We start from the raw sequence: 13,086 nt of genomic DNA, 5'->3' as shown, positions 1-13,086 counted from the left end.
TCTTACTCTTAGTTAGGGTAGTTTTGTTTTTTCAGTGATTTTGTTTTCTGCATATGGCAATTTCCCATACTTCGAGTTTATAAGATAAGCGTTAAAGGTAATACGATATTGAATGTACTTCATGTTGGTTGTACTCGGTTTTGTGATTAACTGGACGCTAGTTTTTAATATTTGTTTTCGTATAACCAACCAAATACATACATATTTCGTTATAAATAATCATTTGAGCTGTCTGTCTGTCAGTAATATCATAAAAAACACTACTATTATTACTACTACTACTATTAAAAAGCATTACTAATACGACTATTACTACGTCTATTACTACAACTAATAATCATTTGTTAAATTAAAAATCTTCTAGTACAGATAATATTTGACAGAATATAACATATAAAATAACATCTTGGAAACTATATCAAACAGGTTGAAATAAACGCTTGCTAATGGCAGAAATATAAGGAGTTAGCCAAAAAATTAGTGGAATTACTCGCCGTTTAAAAGTTGTTTTTTTAGATTCGGCTACGTTTTGAACAAATATAACATTTAAACTTGTCGACGACTTTTATTATATAATGTGTTCTATAATGGTTTTCAATGGTCTCTTTTCTTTTCACTTAAGACCTTTGCAAAACGCCCGTATGCAAAAACAGATGAAATAGTCAATGGAAAACGAACTAAACTCTCACGTTTGAAAATTAATGTTTGCGAGTATTCGGGAGAGTGAAAGTGTTATGTAATGGATGGCTGGAACCATCATACATAACTGAAAAGAAAAAAAACTTTAATAAAAGATTTAAAAGAGTGGGCATCGAATAATCGATTGTCTACTAGTTGAAAAGAGAAAGGGCTTACGTCATAAACAGAGAAATCGGACGACGATTTTTTTGTTTACAAAACAAAGAAACGTGACATTCCTCATAAGCTCTGGAAGTACAGATATTGGCATGAGTGGGTAATTCACGTGTCGCTCGGCTGAAGATGAAATCGAATGATCATCTGAGGTCAAAACGTGACTAAAGAACGCATGTTCTATTATCGATCAACTGATTGACAGAACGCGTGGATAGAAAAAACAAAGCGACAAAATGCCAATAAAAACGGTGAATCAGCAGAGAGAATCGAGCAGAGAGAGGAGAAACAAGGGACAGCATGTGTTGCTGAAGACCGGATCGTTGAAGCGTCATTTTCCCTCCTCAGAACACTGTGAGAAAACTGTTACTATCGCTGTGAACTTCAGAACCACCAAAAGAAAAAAAGACGAACTGTTTTAAATTGTATAATATTGTAAAATATAATTTTATACAAAAACAAACGCAATTGTGACTTACGTCTTTTAATGCATATTTTTAAGTTACGGCTGATCGTTCTAAGTGTCAACCGCTTTGTTTTCAGGTTCAACGTTGTTATGACATTTTTGACAATTGACGAGAGGCAAGATAAGGAAAAAGTGCCAGTCTAAGGTGAGATAACTACCTAGTCTTAACTCGTTGTCATGACAACCGCTTAGTAAACAAGTGAACCCATGGACGACCGACGTAAGTAAAACTGCTATGTACCACAGCCAGGGAGTCCTACGCACTATTACGATTTCCCAACATGGGGGGCCACTCCACAATACAACAAAAGTTAGGATAAGGTTTTATAGTTAGAATTATGGTTTAAGTTTCGAGTTAAGTGTTAAGGTTTGGATTTTCTTTTTTGGTTAAGGTTCGCGTTAAGTTTATAGTTAGGGTTTGACATCGTTTGAAGTATCAACACAATGTACTTACTGACTGTTACGCTTCGATTTTTATTCTTTGCAATAGAAACAACATGGCGATCATTGAAAACCATTAGCGAGTACATTGGATAATAACAGTTATAATATCATAGAAATATCATATCATGGTGTGGTGTATGTTTGTACTGTATAGTTGTGTGGTGTTGGGTGGTGTTACGTGGTGTGATTTATGTGTTTAGAATGTTAAGAAAGAGGATCGCTATTTTAAAGAGTCGGTCGTATTCGTATGAATCTGGATTAAACAAGAAAAAAAACATCGACAGAATTCGGTAGCAAACCCCACTGTTGTACTTACGATACTATATTTATTAAACGTGAAAACCAATACAGGTTTAGGTTTTGGCATCGTTTGCAGTAAAAACACAATGTGCCTGCTCACCAGTTCGCTCCAATTTTTATTGTTTGCAATAAAAACAAAATAGCGAACATTGAAAGCTATTAGAAAATGCATCGAATAATAGAAATCTTGATATCATAAACATATTGTTTGAAAACAATTTTAAATGCATTGTTCATTGAACACAGACCCAAATACTCTTTAAATGATCTTTTGCAATGTTAGTGTTTAGTTGAAGAGCATTGCCAATGTAACTTAACTACAATTTGGAAAAAAAACAAAGAAATAACAAAAATCATTTACTTACAACCCTTTCTTTAAGGTTTTAGCATCCGCCAAACAGTTCGCAAGTCGGGTCGAACATACCTTTCTTAACTCTTTCGATAAAAAACAAAGAAAAAATGGTAAGGAAAAAAAAGGAAGCATTTACTTACATGCCCTGTCTTAAAGGCTTTAGCATCCGCCAAACAGTTCGGAAGTCGGGTCGAACATCAGCGCATTCGTGCCAGCATAATTTCATGCAATCGACAAGGTAGGAGTCGCTGTTCAGAACTTGGATGTCCGGACGGAATGGTCCTCCTCCCTCTATACCTTTCTCAACCCTTTCTATAATTTCTGAAAGAATACGAAACAATGAAGAACATATAAAGAAAAAGAAAGAATCTTTAATCAAACGGATTGCAGGAATGCATTCAACAAATATGAAGAGAAATATTAGAAGTAAATATTATAACAGGTTGTAACAATCATTGAAACAATGTTGTAATATACATGCATGACTTCTGCAATGGGGCAGATGTGAAAACGTTGATTCCCACCTTGATAAGCAAAGAAGCGTGATGCGCGTTGACCCATCAACATTGACATAGGCCGCATGCAAGAAGAGAATGCAGTGTAGTCAAATCAGTTCCTATATAAGTATTACTTACTTAGGAATATGGGACTAAAGAACTTAGGCTGTTATACTTACGCCCGTGCAGTTATAAATAATAAGTAAAACGTTTTGTTTTTAATTAGAATGCATTTAATAATAAACATATATTCGCCAATATTTGTCACGTGGTACAGTATTAATTTGAATAAACTTGATACAATATTGTCAAGTGGTACAATAATAATTTGAATGAACTTGATACAATATTGTCACGTGGTACAATATTAATTTGAATGAACTTGATACAATATTGTCACGTGGTACAATATAATTTGAATAAACTTGATACAATATTGTCACGTGGTACAATATTAATTTGAATGAACTTGATACAATATTGTCACGTGGTACAATATTAATTTGAATGAACTTGATACAATATTGTCACGTGGTACAATATTAATTTGAATGAACTTGATACAATATTGTCACGTGGTACAATATTAATTTGAATAAACTTGATACAATATTGTCAGATGGTACAATATTAATTCGAATGAACTTGATACAATATTGTCACGTGGTACAATATTAATTTGAATAAACTTGATACAATATTGTCACGTGGTACAATATTAATTTGAATGAACTTGATACAATATTGTCACGTGGTACAATATTAATTCGAATGAACTTGATACAATATTGTCACGTGGTACAATATTAATTCGAATGAACTTGATACAATATTGTCACGTGGTACAATATTAATTCGAATGAACTTGATACAATATTGTCACGTGGTACAATATTAATTCGAATGAACTTGATACAATATTGTCACGTGGTACAATATTAATTTGAATAAACTTGATACAATATTGTCACGTGGTACAATATTAATTTGAATGAACTTGATACACTATTGTCACGTGGTACTACATTACTTCCAATGTGAAAACACATACAGAATGAAAGTTAATATTTGATGTTTTATTAATTTGGATTGAGTCTTCAAAATGATTTTTACACTATCATAAGAGCAGATCCATACATTAATGCGTTAAATTTACGCTTACTGTTACCCTAATCCCTTCAAGTCGCAAAACAAGAAATGAACATGCTGCCCAAGAAATGTGCGCCGACTCGTCTGGTAGCAGTAATAGTGATCTTAATAACACAACCAATAGTATTACTACTAGTTAGATTACTACTACTACTACTACTACTACTACTACTAAGAAAAGAAACCTGAAAAAATGAAAAACAAGACGAGAAAAATATATAGGTAACATGTCAGAAAACTATGAGACCATGGAATATTTAAGAGCCCTAATAAAATAATTAAAACCCTGGATAAAAGTGAAAGTAAATCGAAACGAAATATTTAGCCAATAGAAGCAGCATTGGAGAAAACTGCAAGAAATCGTAAGGAAAATCAGTCGAGTGCGGAAACCAACTCAGAGAGAACGGATGCTTACATGTCATAGTAAATAAAAGAAAAAAAATGCTAAGAGATATTGCAAACGGAAATGTATGTGCAAGAAACCGAATTAACAGACACGCGTTTCCCCCACACTCAAGAACAAACGAAAGAGAACACACATAAATAGATGCATACGGTGATTCTAGAATCGGGTTGTAGCATACAAAACTGTAGTGAAGGGTTAAAGATGATGGACAGAGCGAGAATGCAAAGAATGCCGCAACAATCGGCAGACTTATTTAACTTCAATTTAAGAGAAGATAAACGAACACTCGTGTGATAACTCACGAACGATATATATATATATATATATATATATATATATATATATATATATATATATATATATATATATATATATATATATATACTAGCAAAAGTATCCGTCGTTGAATTGGTTCTAAAATAGCCAACACAAAATGGACTCTGATTTATGAAAGTATGAAAGGTTATGAAAAGGAAGGGTTATAAAGAGATAGGTTCGAATTTGAGAGTATCAAAACAAAAGCAAAATATGATGAAAGTAAAAATAAAATAGATAAGCCCCATAATTTATCATACCATACCTGTTCACACTGAAATACTTATCACAATATTCTGTGGATCTATGTAAAAAGATTTTTGTTAAACTTTGTGACATATTTCCATTCTATGGAGGCCAGGCGCGAAAGAACACCCCATAATGTTATTATTCCATATTTCTTCAAACTGAAACCTAATTATCAAAGTATACTTACATAGATAGATATGGAAAGTCTTTATTAAAGTTTCTGCCTATTTCAATTCTATGGAGTCTAGGCGCGAACGCAGACCCCACAATTTATTATACCATCCCTATTTAAGTTAAAACATACTTATCAAATTATTATTATGTAACTCTATATCAAAGACACTTGTAAACCTGTGTTTTTTTTTTTAATTTTTATTTTTTTTATTTTCATACTTTGTGGACCATGCGCGTACACACACCTCAACATTTTAATGAATCATTTACTATCCCAGATCAAACATACCCATTCCTGTGCCTCGATACATCTTCTATCATTATAAGTGATCAGTTTTCTATAATAGTCAACCATATACGAGCCTATTCGTGACCACACACGCACACACACACACACACACACACACACACACATACAGAGGCGGCATAATCACATTGGCGCACCGGTTCTCCTCAGATCACCAAAATTAAGCAACGTTGAGCCAGGCTACGAACGGAGGAGGGGCCATTTGGGAATTCTAGGCGTTGTATGTGCTTTCTGCTTATCTCGGCATTGTTTCCAGTCCTCCGGAACCTCTACTTTTCACTTTTCTTGGAGAGAAAGTTCTTCGACGCTACAACTATATCAGTAAAGACAAACATTTGAAAGGGGGAAAAACGCATCGTTCCGTCAAGCTTGCATCGAATATTAAATTATACAACCTTTCAACAAACATGGCTCAGTCATAACGTCAAAGGAAAAAGTAAATGATACATCTGCCTTACTTTTAATGCTAGGTTTATTTATGCTGTCTTTTAAAGTTAATAAAAACCTTTCCAAATTTGCTGACGAGGAGACCTTGCTTATTAAAAAAACTATATGTAATAATTATTGTCCGTAACTTGATGTCTACCATAATAAAAAGCACTGTTTTCCGAAACGATCGTACAGATAATTGATTTTGTTGTTGTTCCTTCTTATCAAATGGATTTTTAATTTAATTATAATTTGAATTTAAATTTTAAATTATCAATAACGTTACTTAATATATATATATATATATATATATATATATATATATATATATATATATATACCGCAGACAACAGCAAAACTCATCTTAGCAATTGCCTGGACTTTGTTGACTTCGATAAAAAGCCAAGCTGATGATTTATGTAGAAATATATTATTGTCGGCGATTAAAAGCGACATTATTTTGGAAAGATTGAAATGTATTCGATAGAAAAATCTCCGCGTTCGACAAGTTATATTTGAAGAAGGTCAGAGGTTATATCGACCGGAACGGTGAAAAATGACTGTCAAGATAAGAACAGTAGTCTGATGAATCCAAATAATACGACTAACCAATTCTCATCTCAAACATTCAGAAACGTAAGTTTATGTTAAGTTTTCAAAATGGTTACGGTTAAAAAACACCATGTAAAAGACGAAAACATAACTTTTTCAGATATGAATAAAAAGAAAAGCTACATTTTTGTTGGAGCGAATATTAACTTTTTTTGTAAAATTAAATAGAAAAAAAGAAATTGAGGATATACTCGGGGATTAAACATTTTTGTTATTTCCCTGTTTTTTTTATTTAATTATTCTTTTAATCAATAACGTGTTTTTAGATACGAGCAAGTCTTTCAACTGTTATTGTAATTACTCTAGTTATGCAACGTAATCTATCGAAGCATAAAAAGGTCGCATGTCTGCGTAAATATCTCAAATAAATATCAGTATTTTCAAAATAATGTCGCTTTTAATTATCGACAAGAATATATTTCTACATTAATCATCAGATAGTTCTTTTTTTTCACCAACACCGAAGCCAACATTCCTGACAACTGCTAAGATAAGGTTTCCCTGTTGTCTGCGACATGTATATGTTTCATTGCAGTTGAAAGAAAGTCAAAAACCCAGGTTTGGCCTTGTCCCTTTGAAAAAAAATATTTTATTTCTAACCGTCGGAGGCACACCTAGTGAGGAATTCCGACGGATGTGACTAGGTAGATTCTGTAAACCATAGTGCTCTATTTCTATGGCGCTAGATTTTGAAAACGCTACGTCCAGATACTAGTGCCTAATCATCCTGTGGGAGTAAGGAGTTAAAAGCTTCTACATTTTAAAATAAATACATCTCGATTTCAGATTAATGTATATTTTTGATTGCACGGATTTAATTTTCACTGTGCAATCAAATTAAGACTGAGATTTTTTATGACGATAAACTCATTAGACAAGCAGACAAGAGAAAGGTATATATATATATATATATATATATATATATATATATATATATATATATATATACCCATACAGCGAAAAAGGAAAAGAACGGGGGAAAACCCTGACGTCTTTGCCGCTACGACCACCGCCAAACCTGAAGTGACTTCTGTTTAAATAAAGGCTAGATAATCGAAATGAGAGGATAACTTTAAAAAATATCTGCAAAAAAAGCGCCCCCTCCCCCCGTAGAAAAGTTCCCAGTTGAAGGTGAAGATATTAATGTTTTCAGCCAATTTATCGATATTTGTCGCCTGAATCATCCGACTTTAAAACGATACTGACCTTGCTAAAATCCGTCACCTCTGTGAAAAGTTCTCAACGGTCAAATCGTTGAACTTTGACCCCTTAACAGCACTACTTCTGGCCGAAAACCGATCCCAAAGATTTTCACAAATCTCAGTACATCTCAAATTTCGAGTTAAAGACCTAAAATTGAGAGAGGTATTGCATAGGGGAATGTACACATACACACACGCACACACGCACACACACTAACAGACACACAGATACACAGACACGTTCACCTTTATAGATATTTAGACTTGCATTTAATCCCGGCGTTGCCCGGGTGTTTTGAGGTGTATGTTGAGCAAAAGAAACAAAAAAGCGGTCACTTTCTTAACATTTAGTGTTTTGGGGTAAAATCAAGTTATTTAGTTAGATCTATGTCCAAGGAACCTATATCTAAAATTTCAGGTGTTTAGACCCAAAATTGTGTAGGGAAATGTACGCACACAAACAGACATACATACATCTTCACTTATATATATATATATATATATATATATATATATATATATATATATATATATATATATATATATATATATATAAAAAGAGTGTCTCTCGCTGATATTAAAATCATATTTTCTATTTAAAAAATGAATAAAACGGATTTTTTTAATATACTCAGGAATGGATATACACGCGACTTCATGAAGATTAATGTGCATATTCTTTGGAGAAATAAGTGTCATTGATCAATAATAATTATCAGATCAGGGTTAAGGTTTCGAATGAAGCAGATTTCATTTTTTCCATCATATTTTCCCTTTTGGCAATGGTTTCAACCATTTGTTTGATTAAAAATTTTATAATAAGCGTAAACCCTTACTTTCTTTAGTGGTCTTATGATTTTGACCAGGACTGTGTATATATATATATATATATATATATATATATATATATATATATATATATATATATATATATATATATATATATATACATTTATATGTATGTGTGTTTGTGTGTGTCTGTGTTCTTTGTAAATAAGAAAACTTGTAGTCTGAAAATTGAAACTTCAAATAATGATTGTCAGTAATCTCGATTCTGTGTTAAAAATGATTCAACACAACTTTGAAAATGATGCAAAAAATAATATGTATACGTATACATGCGTATCTGTATTAAACTGCCTCTCTCACTTTATCTTTCTTACTTACTCTCTCCGTACATATACGATTAACTGCGTGATCGAATAAATGAAATTTCCTGATGTAAACTAAACCCATTCGCTAATTTTATAATTAACACATTGAAAATAACATAATAATAAAATAAAGATTGTAGATTCATTCATTTCCTTTGGTCATTGCAATATAACCGAACATTATATATTTCCTAGAAATGCAAATCTTATCCTCATATTTCTTGTCATTTGAAACAAAGCAATGCCTACATTATAAGAAGCACTTGTCCTAAACATATGATTCTATGTCAACTAAAAATACATTTTAAAAATGATATGTGTGTGTACTATTAAACAGAATGTAGAATAACGGCTGTCGGAATTAACACTCCCCAACCTTGGAAGCCGTTCTTAACATGTGGAGTGGGAATGTTTATACTACGTTGGTTTATATTGTAACAGAGTAAGTTTTTTTCAGAGGCGGTCTAAACGTAATAGGCAAAAACAGTTTTAAAAAAGCAGATTATAATTTGTGGTTAAACAACATCGTGATACGGCATAAACATAGCAAACTAACTTTTCATACACAAACCAAACCAAAAATATGTTTTCGCTAAAACAAAGGACCAATATAAAAAAACGAAAAAGCAGTTGCTAATAAAAGATATAATTAATAACAGTAAAGTTTATGAATTTAATCGACACCATAGTGTATTGTTTTGAAGACTTCTGTTTAGAAGAAGGACATTCCGAAATTATAGAATAAACTGATAACTAATCAGAGGAAGCAGATTTTCCAGTGGTGGACTTTATTATTTTTTATTCTATTACATAAAAGTGTATGTGTTTGTATGAGTCAGTTAAGGACGGTGTAAGCCTAGAATAAGTGGAAAATATAGGCTTCCTTCCGGTGTTCACTGGTGGTGATGGTGGAAAGACTAAATATTCAGAGGGAAAAATAGGAACACTTTCTTTAAAGATGTTGCAGTTGTGATGGCGTTGCTCTTAGGATATAATGTAGCATTTTATTATAACAACTTTATGTGTCTAAAATTGTGTTCGAAAGTTATATAAGATAGTGGTTAATAGCCTAGTATTGAATGTGTATGTTGAATCTGTTCTTGCAAACATTCAGTACTTTGGTTCAACAGGGAATGCCTGCAGTAATTTTATTATATAGAAGACAATTTTCGTACAATTATTTCGATTTAACGTATAAGCAAATAACTGAATATAATATAAACTATTATATACTTATATGCTAACACTTACAAAATTAGCAACAATAAGGGTCTGTTAGTTGTAGGGTGGTATTTATATGATATATATATATATATATATATAGATAGATATATAATGTTGTAATTTTGCGGCTTGTGATTGGTTTGCTATCATTTCTCAAAATAAATGGATTCTCTAATTTTGAATTTATGTTTGCCCACATTCTTAAAAAAATGCCTATGTGATTGCGTTGTATTATACTTGCCAAATAGTCATACTAATAATTAGGTCGCATAGCATAAAATGTTTGCAAAAGGGTTAAAATTTTCCATCTAAGTCAAGTCTCGAGGAAAGTATCCCATTTGCTCAAGAATTACATATGTAAACCTGGTAACTTAATTAGCTATGTGGTAATTTCTTTACCCAATTGTTACTCTTTCTAAACTAGCCCCCCCAATATTGTTGTTAAAATTTATTATTATAATTTATTGTTGAAAATTTGCGTGTTGTGATTCGCTTGCTATCGTTTCTCAAAATAAACGATTTCTCCAACTCCAAGTTACTCAAGAATTACATTCGTTAACTTTGCCAATTGAATTCTTTATTTCAGTTAGTGAGACGGGGACGTATCGCAATACTTTTTTCTGAACACTTTAGTTGAACCTATAATAAGTAGAATATTTATTATGATTATTGTCGTTTTTTTTAATAGAGAGTGAAAGATGTATTGTGGATGCATTGTCGGCAGTTCCCGTAACTCTCGTTTCTCCTAATTTGTTCCTCAGTCTTCGTTTAGAATGGGTAATTATTCCGACAAAGGGCAATGGAAAAGCAGTATTCAAGGTTAGCAGTATTTTTGCGTGAGCAGTTGCCTGATATGTCGACAATCTCCTGTTTCTATTTCTATCCTTGTAACCATGTCACTAATAAGGGTGCTGGAGGTAAAGGTTTTCCTGTGCTGACGTAATCCGCCTGATAGTCAGGGACTCGAACATTGGACTAACCAGTAAGGTACACGTCCCATCAGCAGATGCAAGCTACTGGGGATGTTATATTGTAATTTAGTGAATGGATTCTCGACCACGCAATAGCTTCAGGTTGGGCTTCTGATGCCACATTAGTGCTTGATTGTTATGGCTTTACCGTATTATGGTCTACAAAAATATTTCTTAACTTCCTTTTCTCCTTTACTTCTATCTGCCTTGCTCTAATGGTCTGTCAACCTATTCCACAAATCCTAAAACTCAATCATGAAACGTCCCCAGAAGGACTACACAGTAAAACCTAGAACTCCAATTTCTAACGTGGACCCTCACTACCGTGCCTCCTTTCCCAACATCAGGGGTCTACGTTCCACCTTTCAAACATTCCAAAAATCTAATTACAGAAGACCAAAATATACCTATTCATTCTTAGCGAAACTGGCATCGGAACGACTATTTCCCAAGATGAGTTCGTATCTAAAGGATACTCTAATTTAACATCCAAATCTGACCTCCAATCATGATATTGGCATTGAATATGTGTCTATATTAGTACTCGCTTTCCCTGTGGTATGGCTATTTCCCGAGAAAACTCTAAATATGCTTTAGGATTGCACGTGCTCACAGCACTGCGTTTATATTTGTTTTCTATCGCACTATAACAGCGGATTTACTATCTTTAGATTTAGATTTAGAGCATATCTGAGAAAATCGACGACATTCTGCTCATCCTTGGGTTAACATTCACATCTTCAAAGACTTTTATGTTCACAATGTGGGAAGGTTAGCCCACTCAAACAAGACAGATGATGAGGGAAGGTTCTGTCACGATTTCTCCAGTGCTTATGATCTAACTCAGATTGTTCACGAACCCTACCGTGTACCCGACATTAATGGTCAGTATGAAAGTCTCGTGGACTATTTTCTCACAACTTGCCTTGAGCTATTTTCATCATCCGTTCTGGCTCCACTGGGATCCTCGACAATTCGGTTGTCACAGTAAAGACACAAACAATATGTAGTAAGCCCCTCGACATAGTTCTACATCGTACAGTATATCAATACTCTGGCTGACTGGTATAGCTTTCGTACATGTATATCAAATTTACCTCTGCAGTCCATGTTTAAAAAGAACTTATCCTCTATATTCTCAGACCCGAAGAAACTGTTAATTGTATGTATAGATCGCTTCTTACCCTCCAAAAAATATTAGCAAAACATAACAGCCAGCCATGGTTAGAGAACCATGGCTGGCTGTTACGTTTTGCTAAGAAGTGCTGTAGCCATTGCGCACAGAAAGCAGTATTTCCATTGCTTCCAACGAAATATATGTACTGCGACTAAAGACGCCTTCCGGACTGCTAGTAACCACTGTAAAAGAGTAATACAGAACGCGAGAGAGTTGTATGCTCAGTCCATCAATCCAAAGTAGCTGAGAAGCAGCTTGATTTCCACCAAAGTTGGCAAACAAGAAGCAGGGTCGTGAATATTAATGTGCACACTATCCCGTCTATCATCAATGCATTTCTTCCTGTATCAGAAACCACGCTATGAAACATATAAATATCTGTGCGTGATGTTGTCAAGCTTTTCAAAATCCACGATTCCAGTATAGCAACTGGTCCTGACGGCATTCTTGTTGTAGTGCTCAAAAAGTTCCAACCAGAACTAGGTCCCACATTTACGAATCTGTTGAAGCGTTGTCTGGAAAACCACAACAATGTGTCCTGTATTTAAAAAAATCTGATGATCAGTCATCTCCCTCTCAATACAGACCAATCAGTGTCCTATGCGTCCTAAGCAAGTAAAATAGAAAAGTAGTTAATCACCCAAGAAAAAATAACCTCCTCAGTGACATACACTATTGTTTCCGTTCCGCTAGATCTACAGCAGATGAGCTAACATTTATATCTCGTAGGATAAGCGAATCTCTCGACAAAGGTTTCCTTTCTCGGGTAATTGCTCTTGACATATCAATCAAATGCCTTTGATAGT

The 13,086-nt window shown here is 33.6% G+C and overlaps 1 protein-coding gene across 2 annotated transcripts in view; it reads right to left on the bottom strand.

The window, feature by feature from the left end:
• LOC145285923 (guanylate cyclase 32E-like) overlaps positions 1-13,086 on the bottom strand; it is a 1,316,276-nt gene that overhangs the window by 110,949 nt on the left and 1,192,241 nt on the right. For both annotated transcript variants that reach the window (XM_080134424.1, XM_080134425.1), the window contains one exon: positions 2,555-2,735. In XM_080134424.1, coding sequence (XP_079990550.1) covers positions 2,555-2,735 — 181 coding nt within the window. The remainder of the gene's footprint in view (positions 1-2,554; positions 2,736-13,086) is intronic.

This window comes from Euprymna scolopes, chromosome 10 (genome assembly GCF_053919585.1).
Source record: "Euprymna scolopes isolate OS-2025 chromosome 10, ASM5391958v1, whole genome shotgun sequence".
Taxonomy (NCBI): domain Eukaryota; kingdom Metazoa; phylum Mollusca; class Cephalopoda; order Sepiida; family Sepiolidae; genus Euprymna; species Euprymna scolopes.
The sequence above is the reverse complement of the archived record's forward strand: the minus strand, read 5'-3'. Positions and strand labels throughout refer to the sequence as shown.